The sequence below is a fragment of the Eutrigla gurnardus genome, assembly GCF_963514095.1.
Source record: "Eutrigla gurnardus genome assembly, chromosome: 10".
NCBI lineage: Eukaryota > Metazoa > Chordata > Actinopteri > Perciformes > Triglidae > Eutrigla > Eutrigla gurnardus.
In genome coordinates, this window is record NC_139924.1 from 17,747,132 (window position 1) to 17,771,406 (window position 24,275).

The window sequence follows — 24,275 nt, forward strand, 5'->3', positions numbered from 1 at the left end:
GGCAGAGGTAAATGAACAAGCATGAACCAGTTTACTTACAATAAAAAACAAAACTGTTGCAGCTAATTGCATGCTTATGCTGGGCTTAAATAGACCAGCCAAACAGCAATAATGTTATTGTATTTCATATTTTTAAAAGATCCCCCCCCCCAAAAAAAAACAAAAACAAAACAGTTGCACACATGATACCACACTAATAACACATCAGTACCATAAAACATTGTTTTAATCCCAACTCTATACAAAAACAAGTGTTGAGTTTGCTGCTGGGTGTATCTGAATTTATTTATTTATTTATTTATTTTTTATTATAAAATCCATCTCTGAAGTGACAAAATACAAATAAAATCCCCCCCAAATGAACTAAAAACATGCTGAACACAAAGACAAAAAAACTACATACCAAGGGCATGGAGCCAGAAGGGCACATAACATAGATGCACCAAATTAAATATTTTCATAACATTCTGTCTGTATTTGAAAGATTTGTTTTTATGATTCCAAGCCCTTGATGTGTATCAATTTATTGCACGACAAGATAATATTGCATAGGATGTAAGCTGTTACCAGCTCCTCATTGCCCAGCCATGATACTGTGTGAAAAAGCCTCGAAGCTCTGATGCAGAAATATTTGGAACGGAGTGCCAATTTGTTACAGCTGAATGGTTAGGTCATAAATGTAACTAAAAGGATGCATTTCTGACATCTCCTTCATGTACGCCAGCAGGCATTTGTATTTTTACAGGCCTTGATGTGCCTGTGGGATTTTGCTCTGAGATCATAGATCCACTGTTGTATAAAAGAGTATAAATAAAAAAAAAAAACAGGCCAGATATAAACAGTTGTGCTTGTTGCCTCCCAGAAGTTTCATCTACCGAGAGATGGAAATAGATTACCTTGTCAGAGTCTTTCTAGCACTCCTGATTCTCGCTGCAAGTGGAGGTGACCCCAGCCTTCGACAGGAAGAGCTTGCCGCTGGGACAGACGCAGACCTCATAGAGACCCTGAGCATTTCCTGAAACCCCGCCTTCACTCAGGGGCAGGCTCGGCATGCGCACCGTCTCCGCATCCAGCACCAGCTGCACAGCAGACAGTGTAGAGAACAAGGACAATACAAGGAGAGACCACAGATTTGCATTGAACCAACAAGGAAATAATCACTCTGTTTCCTTCCTTACACTTAAAGTGCATACACAGACATAATGACACGGTATTCTGGGAGATAGAAAGATGTCCATTGAGCACCTAACTAGTGCACCGATCAATAAAATAGATATAGAATGTGAATGTCTACATTCCCGTGGCAGAAAACGAGAAAACTAGAGAATGTGAGCAGTCAAATAAATGATCCAGGGCACCTTCAGTGCAGATTAACAGCCAGCTTTCTTCCCTACAGCAAGAAGAGAGAGATGAGGGTGCGTTTTACCCTACAACTACATTGTCATATAAATGCAATGCTTTACTTTAATGCATAAAAACGTCAGATCAATGTACATGATGCAAATGCTTTATCGGTTAGATTGTGCCTTGTTTGCCTTATAAAAGAACTCATGTTCACAAATACAGCTTTACTGGAAGTGCAAAGATGCGGTACAGTATGTTAGCGCCTTACCTTTCCTTCCACAAACGATGGATACAAGTTTAAAAACAAACTAAAGAAGAAGTAGAACTCAATCTGTAAAGATATTTGGGACCAAATCTGTCCAATAAATGAAAAAAAGCTGAGCTACTGTCAAACTGCACTAGAATGAGGCTCACTTGGATGGAAAAACTCCAGCGTGTGACAGAGATTAAAGTGTGAAGCAGCATGTTGCAGCAAAAGCATAATGTGTATATTCTCTTGGAAATCTTCAGGAAGTGAACAATGCTTTTCTTACCAGTCCTATGTTAGACTGTAGAATAATATCCATGTTGGAAGCGACTTCAATGTTGCCGGCCAGCGCTTTAAGATGAACTCCTTTTGGCGCTTCCATGCTGAGAGACCGTGTGGGAGACTCCAACCTGAAGCAAAACAGCTCAGTATTAAGTACGCTTTCCATCTCAAGTGTTCAAAGGGGAGCCGATTTTTTTCAAGATTTATATTAGCAGCGTATAATACAAAAAAAATTAAAGAGCAGATAGTCTCATACATGGCCAAAATGCTCACCTCAGGTCTTTCAAAAGTTCAGATTTCAGCAGGGGCACCTCCACTGAATGCTGGAACAGCGCTCCTTCAGGACCTGATTGCGAAAGAAACTTACTTCTACAGGAGGTTGAATCAAGGTGTCACAGTTGACTGCAGATAGATTTATCCTAAAATTGTGTCTGTAAGACCTGTGCTTGTATATTCATTTTTGAAATGTTTTTTTTCCTGTTATTTCCAAATCACCATTCAGAATAGAAATAGAGAAATAGAGTTAAATAAGGGTTTAAAAATGATTAGCAACTACTTAGGATGAGCACCTAATGAGCCATTAGAATCTGCAGCTTTGGAGCACAACAATTACATTTTTAATCATAATAGCAGCATGGCCCTAGGAATGTCAGACTGTACAACAACCATCTATTCACGGTCCGCTGAGAATCAACGAGTTTGGAGATCCTTTGATTTTACTTCGAGTGCCAACAGCAAGCCGTATTATTATTTATTCTAATTAGTAAAGAAAAGAGTAAATTTGATTCAGCATGTTAGCTACATCTAGTAGCTCAAAGCACCGCTGTGCATATACGTTCAGTCTCACAGATCTGCTAGCAATGCTGCAGACGGGTTCAACTGTGTTGCTTCAATTTGTGAAGCTGTTTTTTAAAAAAAAGAAAAAAAGAGTTGGCTGCTCTCTCTGGATCAAAACGACCTCAGGCATAATGAAGCTATCAGCCGACACTCCCTGTAACATTAGTCAGCCATCGCAGCGTGTGGTCAGTGACCCACAACACAATCAATGTGCACACCGGACACCATGACAGTAAGGGGGAGGGAAAAGATGGCTCAGCTTGTAATACTTCTACATTCATCTCGTCAATATTATCTTCTTCTTCATCATCTTTTTCCCCCCCCTGGAAATTGGAAAGACATTTCCAGCAAGAGGTGTGCAATATTTCCCAGGAAACAGCAGGTGGCAGCTGTTGGTACCTGTGACTCTTAGTTTGTCTGGTCCAATCACAGCCTGGTCACCATCTGCAGTGAACAGCATGTTGTCATTGTGGGAGTTAATGAGCAGATTCCGAGCTTGTCCCTGAGCCTCGTTTGGTCCTGCAACAACAAAAGCAAGCAAGAATACCTGAAGGGGTTTGGAAATACTACAATCTCTCTTTCACATTCGTCCCATTATACTTTTCAAATTAGCAGTGTTTAGAGAATATAATTAGGCACATCCATATTTTGCTATGTGAAAACCTCTGCCTCATTAGAGGCAGTGGCCAAAAAAAAACAACCACCTTCTGAAAAGAAGCGTGTAAAACAAGTAACCACAATACTGCTCCTACTAATAGGTAATGTATACGAGATTTACTTTACCCTTTTAACGTTCACAGCCCTGTGAGAAGCACATTTAAAGCGATGGCTTGGTCAGAGCGCTAAATATCCCACCTCAGCACCTTAAACTGTGAACCGGCACGTAGTCTTCAACAAGCAGTCAATTTTATTCGCAGAGGGCCGAGCAACTGAAAGGTATGCTTTTTACAGCTTAATGATCAAGGATACATAACGGCACTGTGAAACACCGCAATTAGTTGGGTCATTTGTTGGCCTTTTAATGATGACAAAACACCAGAACGCAGCCGTCGGTGAGCCATAAAAGGCACGCAAATATGATCTACCACAGGCCTTGGGGCCCTGTGTGTAATATAGAATGACCCAGAAGCAATGGTAGAGAGAGAGGAATTGTGCATTTAATGGATTTTAAATGGAAATCGAAGAGATTATAAATTGAAAGACTGCTTCTTGTCGCTGTTAATGTTAGTTGAGTAATCGCTGCAGGACAAGTGCATGAATGACTTTACTATTGCCCTCATACATCAATGGGATACTTTGTTATGCGTGAGTGCTCTATTTGCCTACACATGCTGTGTGTACATGTGTTTCAGGCTCTTACCCACAGTTATCCTCGCTGTGACATCACCGTCTTCATTGCGAACATTAAGGGAAACGTTTTCCATTGAATGCACTAGAAGTGAAGTGTCCTGCAAAAAAGAAAGCACCATTTTACTATGCTGTGTATAATCCAGTTTATATACTGCAAATTTGCAACATAAAATGAGAAAATGAAAATTAACCTTATTAGCAAGTGGTAGAATGCAAGCAAGCTCAATTAAGATGAACATTGTACCCGCAAAACATAGCATTGTCTTTGTGAGCATGTTAGCATTTAGCATTTAGCTAGTACAGCCTCACGAAGCTGCTACTCTGGCTGTAGACACTTTTCTGACAAGTTAACCCTTTATATATGTATCGACCATATTTGAAGCCATAATCTTAACTGAAACATTTTATAAAACATTTGGGTTTCCAGGTTGAGTTCTTATTCAAAAAACAGACATATGAAACATTAGTAGGTGATTTACGAAGTAGAGCTGAACCATTTATTATACCTTATACACCCTTATTAGAAAGTGGTAGGTTTTTCCCTTTTACACAAAAAATGTATACGGTATATGAAAAAGCTGATTGGGTGAGACATCACACTCAAAATGTAAACTTTTGTAAACGGTATAAGGAACCTTTAACAATAAACCACTGTTCGTCTGCAGCTGTAAAGAAGCCCTAAATATCTAAAACTCACTCGGCGCACTCAACTTCATGTGGAAGGGGGGGGGGGGGGGGGGGGTAGTGTCTCACTGAATCCCGAATCTCATTAAGTGTCCATAGACTACATTAGAGGATGTGTCCATCCATAAATGAGGAATACATTACCTTTTAAATGAGGCCCATAAAGAAGAAAGAATGCTAAAAAAATTGCTGCAATGAGCAAGAAAAGACTTAACATGTAAACAACTGCAGCAAAGTGTTCCCATCTGCTGCTAGGCAGGCCATAAAGTACTTTCCACTGCAAATATCCCTGAGGTTAATGGGGAGCTCGCTGCACCACCGCATGCACTGTGTGGGACTGCCAAACCCCGTTTGCTCCAACAAATCTCCACAAAAGAAAGAAAAGGGGGAAAGTAGTACAGTCAGAAATATGCAATTCACTCATTACAGCTGGATAAAAGTGCTCAAGTGTCTGCAAGGAATTTGATTCAGATGGCGACAGGATGTGTACTCTGCACAGATCCAACTCACAATCAAGGTTCAATTTGGTGAACAGCGAGAAGCAATAATGGTCAGGATGTCAGGCCACATAACCGAGTAAACGGAAGTATGAGAAAGAGCTTGGGAAAGGATAAAAAAAAAGAGGAAAGAGCAAGAAATGTGTGTGTTGCTGATTATCTCACCTCCCTAGAGTGGATCGCCTGGGCATAGACAGGTAAAAGGAACTCTGACTCGCCCTCTTCAAGCTTGACCCCATCTGAGTTCACTTGTAGGAGTCCCATCCCGTCCTACAACCAGCATGGAGACATTTATTCAGGCAAAGATACAGTAAAGCAGGTTTAAACAGGGACATCACAATCTGCAAGCAAAGCAGAATAATTAACTCAGACAGCAGCTGAATATCTTTATTTGGAAGGTAAGAAATCCAAAATATGGCCGGTTGGAAAGTTCGATTTTGGCATCCAATTACTTTGTAGATCTCCAAATGTGAAACACTCGACAGGATATAACCATACAGATGATTAAGCTGTGCAGGCACTTCACACAAACAGTTGGAGGTCTGTTGCATTCTTCTTGTCAGCTTCTGCATAAAACTATGGTTGCCATCTGGACTTGTGAAAGCTGACAAGACTCCATGAAACAGGAACAAACTACCCTGTTTAGACAGCCGTGTATCAGTTAGTGATGGATAACACGTCTGCTTCTACGGCCAATAACAAATATAAGCAGGGTCACTGCATCGATGGATATACAAACCAAAATTTTAAAAAAACTTTAGGAAGTGAAATGGAAGGAAAGGAGCAAAAAAAAAACACAGCTGAAAACTCAAACTGCCGAGGTGAGTCACACGTACCGTGTTGAACCACATAACCCGAAGGATCCAGATGGTGAGGGCAAAGTTGACCACCAGTATGATGATGAGCAGCAGGACAAACAGGTAGAGGCAGCGCTTCCTCCAGCCATAGATGCCGATCTTGTAGACATGGTCGTGCACCGGCCTGGGAGAGCTGCTGCTGCCCCGGGTGGTGGTGACATACTGCTCCCGCACCATCTGCTGGCTGTGCAGGAACATCGGCAACAAAAACAGACGTTACACAAACGGGCATTTGGGTCTTTTCCGTGCCGTTCGGCGAGATAAGACATGACTGGTGGGCTATGAAGAGTGACTATTAATATGTAAAACACATAACTGGCTACACAAAAACAGTTAATGCTAGTAAACAGTGAATGTTAACATTTCACTGCAATAACTTTTTGGAGCAGCAGAAGACTGATCTATTAACATCTCAAACTAACATGCAACTTATTTACACCTCCAGCTGTTATTGAGAATTAACCTAACATGTATCTGATTGAATCTTTTAGCAGTTCAATTTGGGTTTAAACTGCTAAATGCTGCACTACGTTCACCCGCTAGTCGCCACCTGTCTGTCTGCTGCTTGGCAAAGAACAGGTAGTGTACCGGGTGTTTTTAAGCACTCTCTTGCCAAAACATCCATCCGCTCATAATTTCTCTGGGAGTAAAGAGAACTCAACACCAGGGGGCGAAATACAACGTGAGCTGAAAGTTGGTAATATCTTTGTAGAGCTGAGGCGAACTGCAATGATGGATTGGAACTTTTACCCTGTTAATGTAAAAATATTGACTATAGAAGCTTTGAGTGAGATTGTAAAGTCTGCAGTCGTAGTGAAGAGTTACGTGTTCATACTTTCAACTTCAATTATATGAATATTCTTGAGGAATTTTTGTCATACAGATGCGCAATGATGATGATGATGTCCTCAGAAACAATGCTTTGTTCACATAGTGCAGTTTCATGCGTTAGTCCAGAGCTCGGAGCACAGGCTCAGTGGATATCTGGCTCTATGCACCAATGGAAAAATTGATGGAATTTCCAGCAGTTTCCCCCCCTCCAAAAAAAGTCAAGAGGAAAATGCCACTTAGAGCAGAGGCGGTACTTTCTGGCTACACAGATGCAGGCTATCGGTGACAAAAAACCATGGAGATGAATGGAAGCATATTTCCAACCACAGCAACTATTACAATTAGGATGCCAATAGTAGTTTTCTGTATTCGGCTCACGTGAGGCGCAAGCGGATCTCCAACAGCAGGACTGCAGGACTGCAGACCCTGCGAGCGAGCCCCCCAGTCAGCACATTTGGACCATCTGACAATGTGACAAGTGGGAAACCTCAGGGACAGATTTCACAAAACGACGCGGGAAGTGTGCGTTTGAGCACGGCAGAGCAAGGACAGCGCAGGCTCACAAGGCTGCAGAGGGGAGCGGCGTCACCTACATTGAATAATCAGCATTAATGACAAAACACAGGCTGCAGAGAAAGCGACTACCAAGGACAAGGCCTGAAGAAAATGCTGTCGGTTGTAGATTACGGGTTAGTAAATCGGGCAGAAACAAAAAGGCCGACTGTGGCTTTCTCCAAGCAACAAACTGCTCCAAATCCTCAAAACTTCATAGCCGCCACATCTAAAATTCATAGGAAAAAAGTTTTCTGAACAAATGATGCATCTAGGTTGTCTCAGCAATGTTTATCCCATAGCCAGGCTCATTTACATACAGGACAGATGTTGCATCTTACTGCCACAGTAAAGGCGGTTTCCATCACGTTAAAGAGCCACTTTTCAAACCAAAAACCCATTTCTTCGTTGACACTAACAGATGTTCAGCCGGGCTCCCATGTGCTAAGTTACAAGCAGCGAAGGGGCTGATGTACTCCGCATACAGTATGAACAAACTCACATAAGTTGCGTTTCTGTAAATAATGAAGTAAACAGTCTGCCCTCGCATGCAAGGGCCGATAAATAAAAGCAAACACGCTCGCTGAGGTCTAGGAGCGGTTTCACAGAGGCGACAATACAGGCCTGTAGTCGCCATCGCTCATTTCTTGCTGCAGTAAACACGGGGAGGAGATGTGTTTGCAAAAAAAGGCTGAGCGTATTTCTATGACCAAACCAACCTCTCCACAGGACCTGTCACACGGCCTGCAAGCCCATCTGTGATAAATAGCCCTTATTTCACCAACCAAACAAATGAATCTCACCTGACAAAAGGAGGGGAACAAACTGACTGCCGTTTCCACAGGGGAGAGAACTCGAAGGTTGATGAGTAGTAAGTTATGTGAAAAGCTCATTTTTACCCCCCCCCCCCCCTCCCCCTGCGTTTCACCTCATTTATATGTATTAATCGCTCTTAAGAATGAGTCATGATGACAAATTGCCGTTTCTCACCTCCTGTCGCTGAGATTCAAAGTGAAGGTGTATGCTACCACAAGGAATATTGCTCAGCTAGTTCCATGAACATGGATTCAGTTGGGTTTTTGACGTTACCGGGGAGCTCTCCATTGAGGCGCAAAAGGAAGAAGATGAATCAGTATCTGTTACATTGACTGATTCCAATACCCACGTACGATACCTATTAACAACCACAGATCATTTGCCCGTTAAACACGTTGATCAGCCCACTCTGCACTTTGGGCAGATGAGCGCCCCGACGGGTGGAAGCGCTCTGGATTTGTTCATTATGATGTTAATGGGTTTGATCTAACCCAGTCTAATGACTTTAAATGAAGGCATTAAGACGCCTGTGTAGTTCGTCAGCAGTGGTAGGAGGACGGAGCTCCATGGCTGGATCTTTAAGGCGTCTTCCAGCTCCGGGTGCAGCATTGCAAACCCCAGCCCCTCAGCCACAAACTACTTCTTCCATAGCAACCCAAATAAACACTCCCGAACAGTCTCGCTGCTCAATTGCCAGGAATGCTCGATTTATGGACTTTTGATCTGAAAATACAGTCCGACCTTCAAGAGAAAGTCAGGTCTATGGCTTTTTACACCTCCTGGAGATTAGTTTTAAATGAGATTCTAATCTAAAAAAATATGGATCCTACTCCATGGGAGTTAACTAAAATTAAAGCTTCAAAAGGCTGTAGATCTCAAAATCCCTTGATCCCAAAGATCAAGACTTTAAGGGCAATTTATCCTAGGGGCCCTCTCAATTAACCTCCGACAAGTGATGCTCCACCTCAGTCTCTGACCTCTGGATGAGTTCGAGTGCCAGGCGGACTAACCGCTCGCCTAAACTCCACAGGGTCCGGCTGCAATTAAGAATCCAGACTTCCCTGAGCGATGGCTTGACCCGACCAGATGCCAAAAAGTGTCAGCGAGTTAGGAAAGCTCAAATTGTGTGGGACGTTTGTAGAGGAATGGCCGGGAGCTCGACCTGTGGAGCGAGGAGCCACTGAAAGCTGAGCACAGGGCTGAAGTTTCTGTCTGTGTGTGTAGCAAGTAGCCGGCGTCACTCTGCTGTGATGCCTCAGTTTCTAAAAATAGGACCCAGCGTTATGAACTAAATTTAAAAAAGACGCAGCACAAGACACAATGTATTAGGTATAAACTATGGGGAAACTATAACCCCCTGGAGTATCGCTCATAAAAACACCACATTAGTGAGGTGTCCCTTCACTAAAGTTAGTTTTTACTCCACTGTTGCTGGCCATGTATGGTAAACCTGCTGACAGCTGGCAACCTAAAAAAACACGTTTTCCCCAAAACTACTTCTGTAAAGACTTCAAAGTGGTCCAATGAAAGAGAAAAACCATTTAGAGGTATTGTGCAGTGGGTCAAAGGTTGCCATTATAAAAAAAAAACATCAGCTAAGAAGTTGTGAAAGAAGCAAAGATTACAAAAGAGCATTTGTGAGAGAAAAGGCAGAGTACTCACCGTTGTGTGTTCAGACACAGCAGTCCTCTTTCCTACGCAACAGTAAGCAGAGCTTCGTGCTGGTGAGAGCAGCCTGAGAAGCAGCAGCAGCGCTTGAGCCTCTCACACGTCTGTCAGCCGCTCAACAGCTGCGTGCCATAAATCCAGCTCTGGAGGAGCCCCGGTTCTTCACCACGAGACGGCGCTCCCACTCGACTCCCTCTGCCTTCCTGCAGACATTTGAATATCAGTGTTTATGACGGAGGGAGAGAGGGAGAGAGAGGGAGGAACAGGAGGGGGGGAGAGAGGAGAACTATCAGTCGAGGAGGTTCAGTCTCTCTCACACAGAACCATAATGACCAGAGGCAGTTGTTTGTCATGCATACCAGTGAGTCACTTTCAATGCCCAACCCAAGTCTCAGCACAGTCCAGTCTAATTTGAGACTCCAGTCTCTCAACATTAAGTTAAGCCGCTCTTTTCGGATAGCTCGGCTGGGTGACAGGCAGCACAGGACGGGCAGACCTTGAAGAGGGCAGTTAGGAAGTCAGAGTGGCAGGAGAGCAAACAAATAGGCTATTAATAGACGGGCGGGAGGGCAAGGTTGATGAAATGAAAGTTGTTCCAAGTTCCAAGCTTTTGGATTATTTCAATAGCAAAACAAAGCACATTTTCAGACTGTTGTTTGTATTTTTGGTAAACCAATAACAACAAGTCAGGTCATTCTTCAATGTTGCCGGAATAAGATTCATGCTGTTATTAACGTCCACAAACTAGCGCAGGGGCAGCTCACACAAGTTTTACTTAGAACAATTTAGTAAATTCAACAAAAAAAATAGAGTTGTATGGAGGAGCAATTAAAGTAGTACTGCAGATTTCAGCTAAGCGGGCTGGTGACCACAGGGGGCAGCATTTATAGCTTAAACGCTCAGGTGAGCCAAATTAGCCGACGACCCTCCCATGCTAGACAACCGGGCGTCACATTACATAGGCTACCGACTCTCCCAATTTTCCCTCGACACCCTGTGTAAAATGACAACTTGTTCTCAAGAATTGAATTTGTTTTGTTATTAAACATTTACTTATTTTCAATAAGTAAAGAAACCTACCGCCCAACCCCCAGGGGAAGCCACGTACTTGATGCAGCCATCGATGAGGACTTGATTTACATTTGTAGTCGGTGACGGTTTAAAGAGTCCAGAAGCTAAGTGATGTTGCACACTGAAAAAACACACAACTGACAGAATATACACTCAATCCCATGTGCTCGGCTGTAAACAAAAAAATCATGGAGAATTCCTACAGATGTGTAACGTTTCTACCATCTTTAACAATATCATGTAACATTTAAAAGCAGTGCATCCACGCAGGCGTTTCCGGTTGGTTGAAGTTGGGTGGCGCTCTGGATGAACAGGCATTTCTACAGCAGACGTGGGCTGCATTCCAAATCACTTCGTTTTTCTTTCATACTACAACTGCTCTTACAATATACATACAGTCACATGCAGTATGTTTTCAATGGGGACATACTACTTCATGACATGGGCACCTTGAACTTTGACCCTCTTGCTCACACAGCTGCTGCGCAAAGGATTGTGGGTGAGAGTAGCCAGAAACACATGCTGGCTTACACACAGCAACTGGATGTAGTAGGACATCCTGGTATTTTTTAGCATACTGTGTGACACTTTGTATTGGGACATACTACATTTTTTGGCGTACTAAATAATATGGAATTATAGAAACGGGAACGCACAGATTGTATTGTCATGACAGGTAAAGCACATTTCATTAACGCAGGTGTATCAGTTCCTGGTACCTGTCAAAATGTCTGGAAGACTAGTAGTAGGGGGGGAAAAAAACAGGTGCACCTTAAGGGTCATTGAACTGGTGCGTTAGTGCAGTCACACGTGCGAGGAATTAACATGAGCAAATGTAACACTTATTACTAGCTTTTCTTAGCAGTATTCGCCACTTTCATCCACATGAATGAGAATTGATTGAGCAAAAATCTTTACCGGCAAGGCTCATCTGTTATTGTCTAATAAATCAAACACCACTAACTGGTTAGTTCTTTCCTTCAAAATGCCAGAAACCTCCATGCAGGACCTGGCAAACCCCGGAAAATAGTTTTTGAGGAATTCTGCAATGTGTGTCGATTGGTCTGCTAAAAAGCCGATCAAAATAAGTGTAGTATATCGTGAGAAGCGAGGTCCATTGACGGACAGTAAGATCTTCGTGTTCTCACAGGCAGACGCTTGAGGAGCTGATGGGTGGAGCATCTGTCAGCAGCGTGCTTTCTACATTTGTTTTGCTGTTGCAGCTCGAGGTCGTGCCAGGCAGTGACAAAGGGATGTCTGACAGCATCCATCACAAGACTCCTGTGTATTTCATGCCATGAGCAAACATCCGACAGTGAGGGGGGGTTATGAGATATTTATATCAATATCTCATAACCGTTCACTGCCTGTGGCTTGTAACAGAAAAAAAGACAAATAATACATTTCTTGCACCAAGTTATAAATTATCCATCTTACACCAAAATCATGATCAGTCGAGTCAAGATGTCCCTTTATATTTTTTGGATTACAAACAAAGCAGGGCTGAGGACTCCCATAACGGGGGACAAAGACGGTAACCGAACGCAACACATGCACGAATGAGGCGTGAACCCATCCAGATGTATATGCCCATCAGTGTGAATATTATATCCCCAGTGTCGTGAGCAGTTCCATTTGAAAAATATCCCAAAGCAGTTGCATTCTTTTAGACGAGGTGATGGATTCCCACCCAGAGTTGCTTTGTTGAGGTACAATTGTTTATGAAGACATTCATCCACAATTAAGTCCTTAAAACTCTTGTTCATTATCAGAGCCATCTGCCTGTACTTTTAGAGGAAGCCATTGTCTTATATCACATCTCCACACTTGGTTTTACGACGCTTGCAATTTTGTTCGCAGTATCAGAATAAAGAGATTTTTTTGTACATGGCACGAGATCGATTATGAGCCCCATCGGGACATTTGCTGCAGGTTATCCAGTTACTGACACATGAACAGCAAACAAATACACAGCTGTGATTTAATCTTTACATTTTTTATTCACCTTTTATTACAAACAGATCATCAGAAGAAACACAGGAGAACCTGCAGAACAAAAAGAGAGAGAAAAGAGTGGAGGTCAGTGGATGCTTTTTCCAAAACTCATGGAGATGAATTTCTTTCAACTTTTATCGTCATACCTGCTTATGCTTTCTCTGCTTTCTCTGCTGCTGCCTCCTCATCTCCACCCTTGGTGTTACGTGTGTAAATCAGCTGTGCTCTGTGTTTAGACACCAGTTTGATCATGCCTGGAAGACAAAACAGGACAATGTTCTCCGTCACTTATTTTTTTAAATCTACACAATTTCATAAAAATAGTATACGTGCCTAAATACCTCAGGTTCATGTATTTAACAAATTTACCTTCTGAGCAATTTGGAAACTTCCTAGAGTGTAAAAACAAGCATTTTTTGCATTTCAGCTACACAATTGATTAAACCATAGCATCTCAAAAATTAGTAGGATGGCAGATTTCAAAGATTACAAAGTAACTAAAAAGTTTGAGTAAAATTAGTTTTACACTTTACAGACTATGTTTAAAATATTACTGTAGCTTACCAGGGAATAATGCCTCATATGTGAAACATGCATTCATTAATCAGAACAGGGCTACAGTCAGTTAATCGTTTGTGCTTCACAGAGGAATGTAGTTTAAAAATATATATATACACACTTTAAAGCTGTGTGCAATGTTCCATTTTTAAAATCCATTTTGTAACCAGTAGCATAATTCGTATTTCACATTTTTTAAGGCATTGCACCAAGTTCACCATCAGATAACTAAAAATATATATGTTTTATATCTGGAGGTATGCAAGAATAGCATACATTATTAATTTTGGAATTGGCATTCATTGTTGTACCTCTTGCTTTCATCTGGTAATTCGTACTTCAACATACATTTTGAAATGAGTAAACCAATGTAGAAGCTATTAGTGATGTTGGTAATCACACTGCATATCGACCATGCAAATCACTGTCATTTGGAAACAACTGATGGAAAAACACATTTGCAGTGACACCGTGTGTGAGCATTCATTAATGTTAGAGCCAATGAGCAGTGCTGATGACTGGGGCATATGGATGAGACGAACTTAATGTTGCATCACATCGATATTGTAGATGGCAAAATGTGTTATTGTTGCCGTCCTAACCATCCACAATAGAAAGAAAACATGTATTCTAGTAGATGGGATTATGCAGAGGTCAAAGAAAAACAATCCAGACTATTCACTGGATCCACTTGCTAATGGTGACAAAACTTGGGACTAATCAGAGTATTCTCATTTTAAATTCACCTTTAGCAAGCAGCTCCTGGAGGGCATTCCTGGCAAGGGAACCACGGATCTTCAGCCTCTCAGACACAACGGCGGGCGTGATGAGCTTGTAATTGGGGACTTCTTTGTACAACTTTTCGTAGGTTGCCTTGTCGAAGAGGACCAGGTTGTTGAGCTTATCCCTCACTTTTCCCTTGGACCACTTCTGCTCACAATCACACATACAAATATGGTTAATTTGATAAGGAAAGGTCGATAGTGCATCCGATCAAAAAATGAACGTCAACACACCACATGTGAAGGAGCGATTCTGGATGACTTAACTGCCTACCTTCTTCTTGGCTTTGCCTCCGGACTTGTTGACTGGGTCCTTGTCCTTTTTGGACTTCCCAGCGTCCTTCTTCTTGTCCTGCTTGGGAGGCTGAAAACACACGAGACAACACGTTGTAACCACTCACGCCGTGACACACAGGAATATGGCTAACGTAAAATACGGATTATATCCACACATGCTTCTACGTAAAGCAAGTAACGTCCAAAGATGTTTATGGAGAAACGGGCTGGCTGATGACCGGCATGGGACGGCCTTGTCTACGTCCTCACAAAGCGTCAAAGCCTCGCTATTAGCATCAACTATTCTAGGTTAGTATTCTACTACACGCGGGCATTGCAATGTGGTTTCAGTGCTAGGGACTCGCGTGTACATTTATAGAGTCATGAATTATGCGTTATTACGAGTGACAACTCTGTACGACTCATTTTCTGTAACCAGTGTACATGGAAGCATGGTGGAATTAGCACGCAAGCTAGCTAGCTAGCCAGATGCTAAATCATTAAAAAATTGACACGTTACGATTCATCTACAAACGCGTGTCACAGCGTAGCAGAGCAAATTGCTATCGCTGAATAATCCGAATATTTGGAGTCGACGTTTATTAAAGAAAGGGGCAATATTTCCCCGACAAAGCCTGCTAGAACTGTGCTCACCATGTTTCCTCGTCAAGATGTCGGAGCGAAAGGAAGTTCAACCCGTGCAAGAGCCCCTTAGTCAACCTGTATATGCGGAAATGGAATAGGGAGTTATGGGAAATTGAGTTCTTCCGCGTTTTAGTCGTTTTTATCGTTATTGGCTCACCAAATTGCTGCCCAACAGTTAATGTTATAGCAGCAGGTCAAAAACGAAGATAGAAATAACAAACCCTCACAAAAACTAGCAAAGATAAAAAAGTTTTTATTTGTTTCTGAAACCCCAGGGTCCCGTGACACGTTTTGTCAGCTGGGCAGGGGGATGACGCAAAGATGGTGATCTTCAGTGTGTATGTCGTGAACAAGGCTGGCGGTTTAATTTACCAATATGACAACTACGTCCCGAGAGCAGAGGCCGAAAAAACGTTCAGCTATCCTTTAGACTTGGTGCTCAAGCATCACGACGAGAAGGTCATCGTGTCGTTTGGACAGCGAGACGGAATCAGAGGTGACGTATTGTTAGCTAATTTTACAAGCTAGCATAGCCACCTGGGGATGTCTAAACGTCACTCGGGACGCAAATACGTCAAGTAAATGGAGCCCTGTTGAATGAAAATCATTTAGGATCTGCTGGGGTGTCGGTAATTAGACTTTCAACGGTGTTTTCTGCGTTAACTGCGTGTGTTGTCGTCCTCCAGTGGGCCACGCTGTGCTGTCCATCAACGGGGTTGATGTGCTGGGCAAGAACACGGCAGAGGGGAAAGACATCCTTGAATATTTAAAGGATTCCTCAAACTATCCGGTGTCTATTCGCTTTGGACGGGCACGTCTGAGCTCCAACGAGAAGCTGATGCTGGCGTCCATGTTCCACTCGTAAGAGAATTTCTAACTAGGGACACACCTGTCCCATCTTTTCTTCCTACCCATATACTATTAATGATACCCAAAATCATGGTAACAGTAACTACAGTAACAGACTAATATGATTCCTGTGTGTAACAGAACGTTGTAATTATACATACATTCATATCAGTAAGTGGAGACGTTCATGCACCAAAATCTCTTCAACAAACTCCACCTGTGGGTCGGCACCATGTTTGAAAGTTTACTGTAAAGCCCAATGTGGATCTGTCACATTGGAATCCGCAATACACGGTTAATTCCGGCACCCCCTTCGGTATCCGTGGATCCATGTCTGAAGTTGCCTCTGTGTCCACAGGTTGTTTGCTATAGGTTCACAGCTGTCCCCAGATGTCGGCAGTTCAGGGATTGAGATGCTAGAAACGGACGTCTTCAAACTCCACTGCTTCCAGACTCTCACAGGTCAGTAGTGTAAGGGAGTGTTACTTTAGGTGAAGCGGAGACACACGCTGTTATTTTGTTGTGAGTCGTGAGCCATTATTATAAAGAGAATAAAAGCCAGGAGTGATATAGTCGCACTAAAATCCACCCACTCAGTAACAGCCTTATAAAATGACCCCCGAACATGTATGACAATATTTATTTTAAACTGCGTCTTTCTCGCTGCTTGTCCACATATTCTTTCAGGAATCAAGTTCATCGTACTGGCGGACCCTCGACAATCTGGTATCGATTCGCTATTGAGGAAGATTTATGAAATCTATTCAGATTTTGCCCTCAAGAATCCATTTTATTCTCTGGAAATGCCAATCAGGTAATACGAGAGAATCGGAACAATTTTGCCTTTTCCAATCTGTAGTGCTTTTGTCTCCACAGAACAGTATGTTTTTTTATTCGTTATATATATTTGTTACATCTCAGGTTACATGTGAAGTGTCCAATATCTAACATACACACATCCGATCCTGTGTAATTTGATTTTCAGGTGTGAACTCTTTGACCAGAATCTGAAGGGTGCGCTAGAAATTGCAGAGAAGGCTGGCAACTTTGGAGCTGGATCTTGAACCGGAGAAGACGAGATAGATTGTGCTCCAATATCTATCTCCAACAGATTCACTAACTTCATATGAAGGTGGCTAAAGTTCAGTTGATGAGAGAGCGAGAGGATGTTTGTTTCGGAATGTAAATACACAATGTTTTGTAAATACTTGAAGATTAAATCACATACTGTCTGTAAAATGTACATGTATTTATTTTTGGCTGCATGAAGAGTGCTGCAATGAGTCCTAAAACCCAGAAATTAGTTAGCATTATTAACAGCCAAGTATCTTTTATTCAAGCCTTTGACTGTTTTCATAAGAAAGGCCACTTATAGTTTTTTTTTATACAAAAATGTGAAAAAAAATAGTACTTTAACAGATTTTGTACGCCACCTCTTAAATCAGGTTCCAGTTCTGTGTTCATCTTACAGAAATATAATGTACAGTCATTTACATTGCCTTGTTGCATTATCAATGCCATGTCAATACTATATGTAGAAAAGCACCTTTCAAAAGAAAATTCAAGAAAAGGCATTCCCCTTCTCAGAGCTCAATACAATACAAAATACTTCGGATTTAAGAGGGCAAAAAGTAGCACTGAAGGTAAGTCAGGAGTCAGGAATACTTTTGATATGTCACTAAAGGTGGACTCTCTGGACAGAGACGATGACAACACAGTTAACGATGTACTGTACGTGCATCTAGCTAACTAACGTCAGGTTAGACTTCATGTAGCCGGTTACTGCGTTGTGTTCCGGTGCACTGAAGACAGGACGCTGACGTTCTTTAGCACGTAGGCACTTTATTCTGTACAAATTGACAATGAGAACAAAAGTTCAGGATTCTGTCTTCATTCAGAAGCAGCCTCCCTCAGTCAGGTAGAATGCAGACAGCTAGGAACGCGAAAATGCAGCCCATAGCCACCACCATCCAATAGAGGGCGCACTTACCATGAAATGGTCCAACATTACAACATTTTGGTGAAATAAACTCACATACAAAGCCAAAAAAATAGAAAAGGAAAAGTTACAAGGTTTCACCTGGAATTTCTTACTGGAATAGTAAACATTTCTCTAATTGAATATGGGGCGAGATGACTGCCCTCTTATTTTAACCAAAAAACTGTCTGTTCCTTCTAACAAAATCATAATGTCGTTGTTTTCTTCATATAGAGGATAACCATAGCGAGAAAGCAGGATGGAGAGAAGAGGAGCCTAGAGCTGGAGGAGGAATAGATTTGATCATTCTTAATAGACACTTCTTTTTCAAAGAGGGAGAAATGTAACCCTAACTGGTCAGTTTTTCATTTTACTTCCCCTTTTTTGTCTTTTGTTTGGCTACCTTTAAGAAATGTCAGGTGGTGTTATGTATTTGTATTATTTGTATTATTTTCAGATTTTGTAAATGGTACATTTGTTCTTGTACTTGAATTAAAATGAACTACACTTGAGAGGATTCATGTTCATTTACAATGTTTTGTAAGGTTTTGTTTCAACATGTAATAGATGTATTCCCAATAGATTTATAGGTATCATGAGTATGAAGTTGCACTTGCACCCTGTGGGAAAATGTGTCCTCTGCATTTACCCTAACTATGTAGGAGCAGTGGTAGCCATGCCAGCCTGGGGACCAAGCATCATATATCCATAGCATGCATGTTGTTTTAGATTAATAGAATATAATCATTATCTTTGTGCTTAAAAAAATAATCAAAAGGGTACACCGTTGCTCTCCCACCATATGCGGCATCATCAACACAAATGATCTGTCCGTAAACGTTAAAATCATCCATCCCCCCTGATTTTTTTTTTTTTACAACTCGAGTACTGGGTGTAATGATGTTTTAGTCAGCCTTCTTGGGCACGTGACCCATCTTGGTTCGGATGTTGCGCAGCAGGAAGAATCCAACAACGGTAATGGCGCATGTGATCTCTGCTACCCAGAAGGCTGTTTCCCAGCCGTGGTGCTTGGCAATGGTGCTAAATGGTAGTCCAGACATGAAGCCACCAACTGAGGAAAAAAACAAGTTTACTCCCAAGGATTAGAGAATATAAAAAGTCTATCGTACAATAAACAAACTATAGAAACTGTTGGTATGGAGATGTATTATTAGTGTAGCAGTCAACAGCTCTATTTGGGAAGCTCATGCACTCAACTTACCGTTAGCCATCAGGGCAGCAATGGCATGTGACGTCCCACAGTAGTTGGATGGGGCGCTCTCATTGGCTATAACTCCAAATAACGCTATTGGTCCATAAGAGGAGAAACCAAAGGCAGCACCCAAGCTGAGTATCCATACCTGAAAGTACAAATGAGAAGCAGAGCCATGAGGTGGACGCACGTTTCTCAGTAGTCAACTTTTGTGCAGTGGGACGTCGGTGTTCGAAACAGATACCTTTGAGCTGTCCGGAGTAACCGTGACTCTGAACAGGTACATGGACACCAACATTCCAGCCATCATGGAGATCAGGATGAAATGGCGAGCATTGCCATAGATTCTCACACCTTGCTGTGAGAAAGAACGGATATGTGCATCAGTCTTCATGTTGCACGTGACAAAAGCAACCGGATGAAGCCCTTAGTGCAGTTCAGAAAACTAGTATATTTATATATATATATATATAAGTATTACAAAGTATCAGATTTGTACTAAGCAGAAACTCACTTTGGCGACCGCCTTGTCAGAGAAGTAACCAGATGCAAGACTGCCCAACAACCCTCCGACCTCCAGGGCACTCATGTATGAGCTACCTACGAAGAAGAATATAGTGATTCACAAGAAATAATGAGCGAGAGAATAGTCTGTGTCTACATCCTCTTCCGTACCCATGAGTGTAGACTGGCCCTTGTCCTGAATAAGAAACAGCTGGCCCCAGTCGGTCCAGGCCGTCTTCACCCCGAATATCACCAGATACGTCACCGAGAGCAGCCACAGGTAGGGTGACAGAATGAACTCGGTAAAGGTGCTTTCATCACTGGGGGACCCTGAACAGGAAGCCGGCAGAAGACCAAGCGTTATTATGCCGAGGTGGAAACCTCGTCTTTTTCTCACTTTACCTCATGTGCGTGAGCTAGACACAGCTCACGCACATGGCATGTGAGGGTCACACTGGGTACAGAGTCCACCGAGTCCCTGACCTTTAGTCACAACACACACACACACACATGCTGAAGTATTGACGATGTTAAAACAAAAACACTGCCTAATTCAGCCAGAGAAAGGCAGTGGCAAAGAACTTGTGATTGTTACCGCATTAAAGAACCTAACCTACCAAACCGAAGGATTATTATTCCGAACTGTCAGTGGAAGCCGACCTCACCTCCTTTTCCCTTCTTGGCCGCTGCCTCTATGTTTGGCAGCCCCACATCCCTGGGCTCGTTCTTGATGAGCAACAGACAGAAAAAGGAGGCCGCCACACACATCATCCCCGATACGAACAGTATCGACCTCCAGCTGTAACTCTGGGCCAGCACCGTGGCGATAATGGGGCCCAGGCTGCCCGCCAGATTCATGCTGCAGGAGAGAATCGCCCACCACGTCCCAAACTGAGAGGGCTCAAACCACTGACAACAGAAGGAGAGGGGACAATGACATGAAATCATATAATACTTGTGTATTACATGTGATTTGGACTGTGTTTCCAAACCCAGTACAGTTAATTACTGCGTATATGACGGCGTCTGTTTGTTCTTTATAAACACAGCAGAGAAAAAGACACATCTTGAATCTGAAGTCAGTTCATCGTGGGACTGATACGCTCTCTCGTGGCTCAGGTACCTTGCGCAGCACCCTGCCGCAGGGGGGCCAGCCGAGACCCTGGCCCAGGCCGTTGAGAAACCACAGGCCTGAGAAGACGGCGACGGTGGAGGACCAGGAGAAGACCACGTTGATGCCTCCCACCATGCACAGGCCAATGGAGAAGAGCCAGCGAGCACTGATTTGGTCCGAGAGCACGCCACTGATGAACTTACTGATCGCGTAGGCCAAAGATTGACTACTGGTGATCATGCCTGAACAAAGGGAGTGGAAGAGAAGTTTACACGGAGCAGATCAAAACTTAAAAAGCAAGATATGTCTGTTCCTGACTAAATATCGCTGACATATAGTTCTCCGTAAAGCACACATTTATAATATATAATGCATGATTGAAGTGTACCAGTAATCTACCAAGAAACATATGAAATATGGTGTGCAAGGATAAGTCAAAGTAAGTATGGAAGTTAGTTAGATATTCTTATGGTGGTGACATTTTGGGGATTCATCCAGCTTTGTTGAATGAAAAAGATTCCACCTATGTACTCTAACAGCATTGTGTGGAAAATGTGCAAAACATGACAGTCAAGCATAGAGTTGGTGCTAAATCAAGAGTGGCATACCCAGGTCATCCTTATCCAGCTTAATTTCTTCCATGAGTGAAGGCATCACAAAGGAGAAAGTCTTCCTGTTAAAGTAGTACAGTGTGTAGCCTACAAACATGGCCAGAAATATAGTGCCCCGGTAGTATCCATAACTCGCTGTAGCCATGGCGGCGGATTTAGTCCGATGGAGATGCAAAAGACTGGAAGGACAGAGGACCGATCCAAAGCCGTTTGACAGATGTCTGCTGGCTGTGACAGTGAACTTTGCTACAGGATCCACTGTGTAGAAGTGGCTGCTTATGAGTGGAGATGTGATCACAATCAGTAGTGGAGGTTAATGGTCAACTTCTCTGACACAGATTTCATCTGGGCCGTTACCGTGCGCTGCAGGCCAGCCAGAGGGGTTCGAAAAGGAAAAACAAATCGGTTTATTTCATCGAACGCTGTGTGTGATCTGTTGTTTTCTTTTTTGCCAAAACAAAAGGGTTCCTTCTGCAACGACCGAGGTGATCTTTTCATCTGTTGGCGTTCGTCCCACTGAGGATGTTATGGAAGGAGTCATCACATCAACGTGGTCAATGATTAACTGTGGAGTCCAATAGTTGGAGCAGAGCAGGGGGAGGCTCCTCTCCTAAGAGCGGGTGTACGAACTGCAGTGATCTTCAACAGCAAAAGACCTGTAAACATGAGTAAAGAGTAATCTTTCTAAATTAAGCTTGTGTAAAGTTAAAGCTACACTGTTGGGTAGGTAGTTTGTAAAAATATGAGGTGTACATATTCTACAAAACCAGTCTCATATCTGGTCTATATGTTCACCTCATCTTTTCTGTGAAAAGCTGATGAACAAAATGTGCAAGTAAAAACTAAACTTGTGTTGGACCCACTCGTTTGTGCAATAATCTAAAATGCATTACAAAAATCCCATTTGGCATTTTTTTGTCATGTGATGCCAAATTCAAGAGTTAGCCTACAAAAAACCCTCTCCTTACCCACTTCACATGGAGGTTCTGCCACATTAATTCCCTCCCAAAACCAATTAGTGGGGTAGTGGAAGTGGGTTAAGAAACCCTCCAACAGCCCAATCCCCCATAAAGCCTTAAATCCTGACCCCTCGGGGATTAACAGTTGTTTCTGATTGCTAAACGACAGCGGTCACAATTGGAGCCACATGTGCAAAACTCAGTCTACATCACCAACAATCACCTGAGCTCAACAGTTCACATCACCTGCAAAACGGGCTCATCACTGTGAACAATCGTCATGGCGACAACACGCGCTGTCACACAGAACACACAGAGGAAAAACACTACCATCAAAAACACTTTTCATCTTTACAGCTTGACTAATTTGAGTGACTTCACACAAATCAATATTTTCTTTTAAGAAAAGAGAATTCTTTCACATGAACATTTGTATTTTATAACATAACAGCTTTTTAGGTGTGGCTAAACAAGAAGACAGTAGTATATGTGTATAAATTTTCTATAATTGCAATACAGAAATCAATTCCTAAGACGAGCTAGAGTTTGGTCCACATGAACTGCTGCTGTGCAGACTGTGGTTAGAGTTTTATGTGACTTCAGTTGTGCCCGCTGTCGGAAAACACTGATGTCACCTGATAAAGTTTTGAGTGTGAGAGAAGGTGAGGCTTTGAAATGGCATAACTGGCATTACTTTTTATTTTTTATTTTATTTTTTTACATTGCTTCCTGATTCGATCTGAAATCATCTAGTTAGGTGTTCTTCAATATGCAAAATTAAATTAACTGGTAGATAAACGGTTGGTAATAGAGCTAGTTCTTCTGTTTTCAAGTGTTTTATGCCCCATATGTGCCGTACTCTTTATCTTCTTTGTTTTTATGTATTCTTCCGGGCTTCTCTGGTAACCCCGTGATGCCACAACGCTATAATTTGTGGGGAAACTCCGGCAAAGTCTGTAGAAATGTGGACTTACGGAAAGTAGTGTTAAAGGGCTCAGAGTGTCTGCGAGGGAGCCCCCGAGCACTCGGAGGTTAGACGGCGGGACAGCCCTACGCACTTGGATTTGGCCAATCGATTAAATCGATGTTCTTTTAAAGGGCTACCGCTACTGGCCGTGTGCAACGCCTTCTGTGTTCGTCTTGGAACACGCTCTGTACAAATGGTTCCGCCCGACTACTAGAACAAACCATTAATGTTTAAACTAAGGTAGACATTTGATGTTGACATACACGAGTTAACGGTTTAATAATTTAAAGACTGCATTTAGGATCAAATGTACCAATGTGTAGTTGAGGATATATATACACACTGTTATCCAATCAGGAAAAAACAAGGACAGAGCACACAAATTAAGTAGTCATCTCCTTTGGTATGTTTGGGTAGCCTCAATAAAACCCCAAGTATGCACTTGAGTGTTATTTATACATATGATGGTATGTTCAAATATGTGAAGTAGGGTGTACTAGTTACTAGTGTAGTGACAGCAGAGCACCATTTATAAAAGGTTGAATAAATATCAGCCATTTAATATGTTAAGGCTATTCATTTGAGCTTGTTGACTGAAATTAGTCTGCCTGCTCTTACTTTAGCATTCCTAAAGGTGACATCATAGGACATTTATGAATGCTATATCCCCTTAAAATACTATATAACTGTAAATATGGATGTTATGGAATGTTGATTTTGTAAATAGCTACAGTTGCACACTTTATTCTTTTGATGAATGTACTATTGCGATCGTATAGTGATATGAA

At 42.3% G+C, this 24,275-nt stretch overlaps 4 protein-coding genes across 4 annotated transcripts; 1 reads left to right on the plus strand and 3 right to left on the minus strand.

Moving 5' to 3' along the window:
• Positions 1–160: 160 nt before the first annotated feature.
• On the minus strand, positions 161–10,116 carry sgcg (sarcoglycan, gamma). The gene is made up of 8 exons (XM_084019431.1): positions 9,960–10,116; positions 6,078–6,282; positions 5,407–5,511; positions 4,071–4,158; positions 3,110–3,229; positions 2,147–2,219; positions 1,878–2,001; positions 161–1,079 (listed from the first exon to the last, which is right to left on the minus strand). Exons 2-8 carry the CDS (start codon positions 6,273–6,275, stop codon positions 912–914), a joined length of 876 nt encoding a protein of 291 aa, XP_083875557.1. The 5' UTR covers positions 6,276–6,282; positions 9,960–10,116; the 3' UTR covers positions 161–911.
• A 2,900-nt stretch (positions 10,117–13,016) lies between these two features.
• Positions 13,017–15,408, minus strand: rps25 (ribosomal protein S25). Its single transcript, XM_084020169.1, has 5 exons — positions 15,302–15,408; positions 14,646–14,735; positions 14,336–14,519; positions 13,178–13,285; positions 13,017–13,082 (listed from the first exon to the last, which is right to left on the minus strand). Exons 1-4 carry the CDS (start codon positions 15,302–15,304, stop codon positions 13,182–13,184), a joined length of 381 nt encoding a protein of 126 aa, XP_083876295.1. The 5' UTR covers positions 15,305–15,408; the 3' UTR covers positions 13,017–13,082; positions 13,178–13,181.
• Positions 15,409–15,577: 169 nt separating this feature from the next.
• Positions 15,578–17,226, plus strand: trappc4 (trafficking protein particle complex subunit 4). Its single transcript, XM_084020170.1, has 5 exons — positions 15,578–15,788; positions 15,979–16,153; positions 16,500–16,603; positions 16,829–16,955; positions 17,127–17,226. The coding sequence occupies exons 1-5, from the start codon at positions 15,614–15,616 to the stop codon at positions 17,203–17,205; spliced, it is 660 nt and encodes a 219-aa protein (XP_083876296.1). The 5' UTR covers positions 15,578–15,613; the 3' UTR covers positions 17,206–17,226.
• Positions 17,227–17,375: 149 nt separating this feature from the next.
• Positions 17,376–23,630, minus strand: slc37a4a (solute carrier family 37 member 4a). The gene is made up of 9 exons (XM_084020168.1): positions 23,495–23,630; positions 21,559–22,217; positions 20,960–21,192; positions 20,502–20,745; positions 20,008–20,166; positions 19,847–19,932; positions 19,577–19,690; positions 19,342–19,480; positions 17,376–19,191 (listed from the first exon to the last, which is right to left on the minus strand). Exons 2-9 carry the CDS (start codon positions 21,704–21,706, stop codon positions 19,025–19,027), a joined length of 1,290 nt encoding a protein of 429 aa, XP_083876294.1. The 5' UTR covers positions 21,707–22,217; positions 23,495–23,630; the 3' UTR covers positions 17,376–19,024.
• Positions 23,631–24,275: the final 645 nt, after the last annotated feature.

Bases quoted from the DNA above. Each gene is read 5' to 3' on its own strand.
- slc37a4a (XM_084020168.1), bottom strand. From the start codon at position 21,706: ATGGCTACAGCGAGTTATGGATACTACCGGGGCACTATATTTCTGGCC. The intron at 19,691-19,846 runs GTGAGTTTCTGC...TCTTTCTCACAG, and splicing joins CTGACAAGGCGGTCGCCAAA to CAAGGTGTGAGAATCTATGG. The intron at 19,192-19,341 runs GTAAGTTGAGTG...TTTTTTCCTCAG, and splicing joins TGCTGCCCTGATGGCTAACG to TTGGTGGCTTCATGTCTGGA.
- trappc4 (XM_084020170.1), top strand. From the start codon at position 15,614: ATGGTGATCTTCAGTGTGTATGTCGTGAACAAGGCTGGCGGTTTAATT. The intron at 16,154-16,499 runs GTAAGAGAATTT...CTGTGTCCACAG, and splicing joins CTGGCGTCCATGTTCCACTC to GTTGTTTGCTATAGGTTCAC. The intron at 16,604-16,828 runs GTCAGTAGTGTA...ATATTCTTTCAG, and splicing joins CTGCTTCCAGACTCTCACAG to GAATCAAGTTCATCGTACTG.
- rps25 (XM_084020169.1), bottom strand. The intron at 14,520-14,645 runs GTAGGCAGTTAA...GATTGTGAGCAG, and splicing joins GAGGCAAAGCCAAGAAGAAG to AAGTGGTCCAAGGGAAAAGT. The intron at 13,286-14,335 runs GTGAATTTAAAA...TTTGTCTTCCAG, and splicing joins CCAGGAGCTGCTTGCTAAAG to GCATGATCAAACTGGTGTCT.
- sgcg (XM_084019431.1), bottom strand. From the start codon at position 6,275: ATGGTGCGGGAGCAGTATGTCACCACCACCCGGGGCAGCAGCAGCTCT. The intron at 2,002-2,146 runs GTGAGCATTTTG...GTTTTGCTTCAG, and splicing joins GAACTTTTGAAAGACCTGAG to GTTGGAGTCTCCCACACGGT. The intron at 1,080-1,877 runs GTAAGAAAAGCA...TCTGCTGTGCAG, and splicing joins TACAGTCTAACATAGGACTG to CTGGTGCTGGATGCGGAGAC.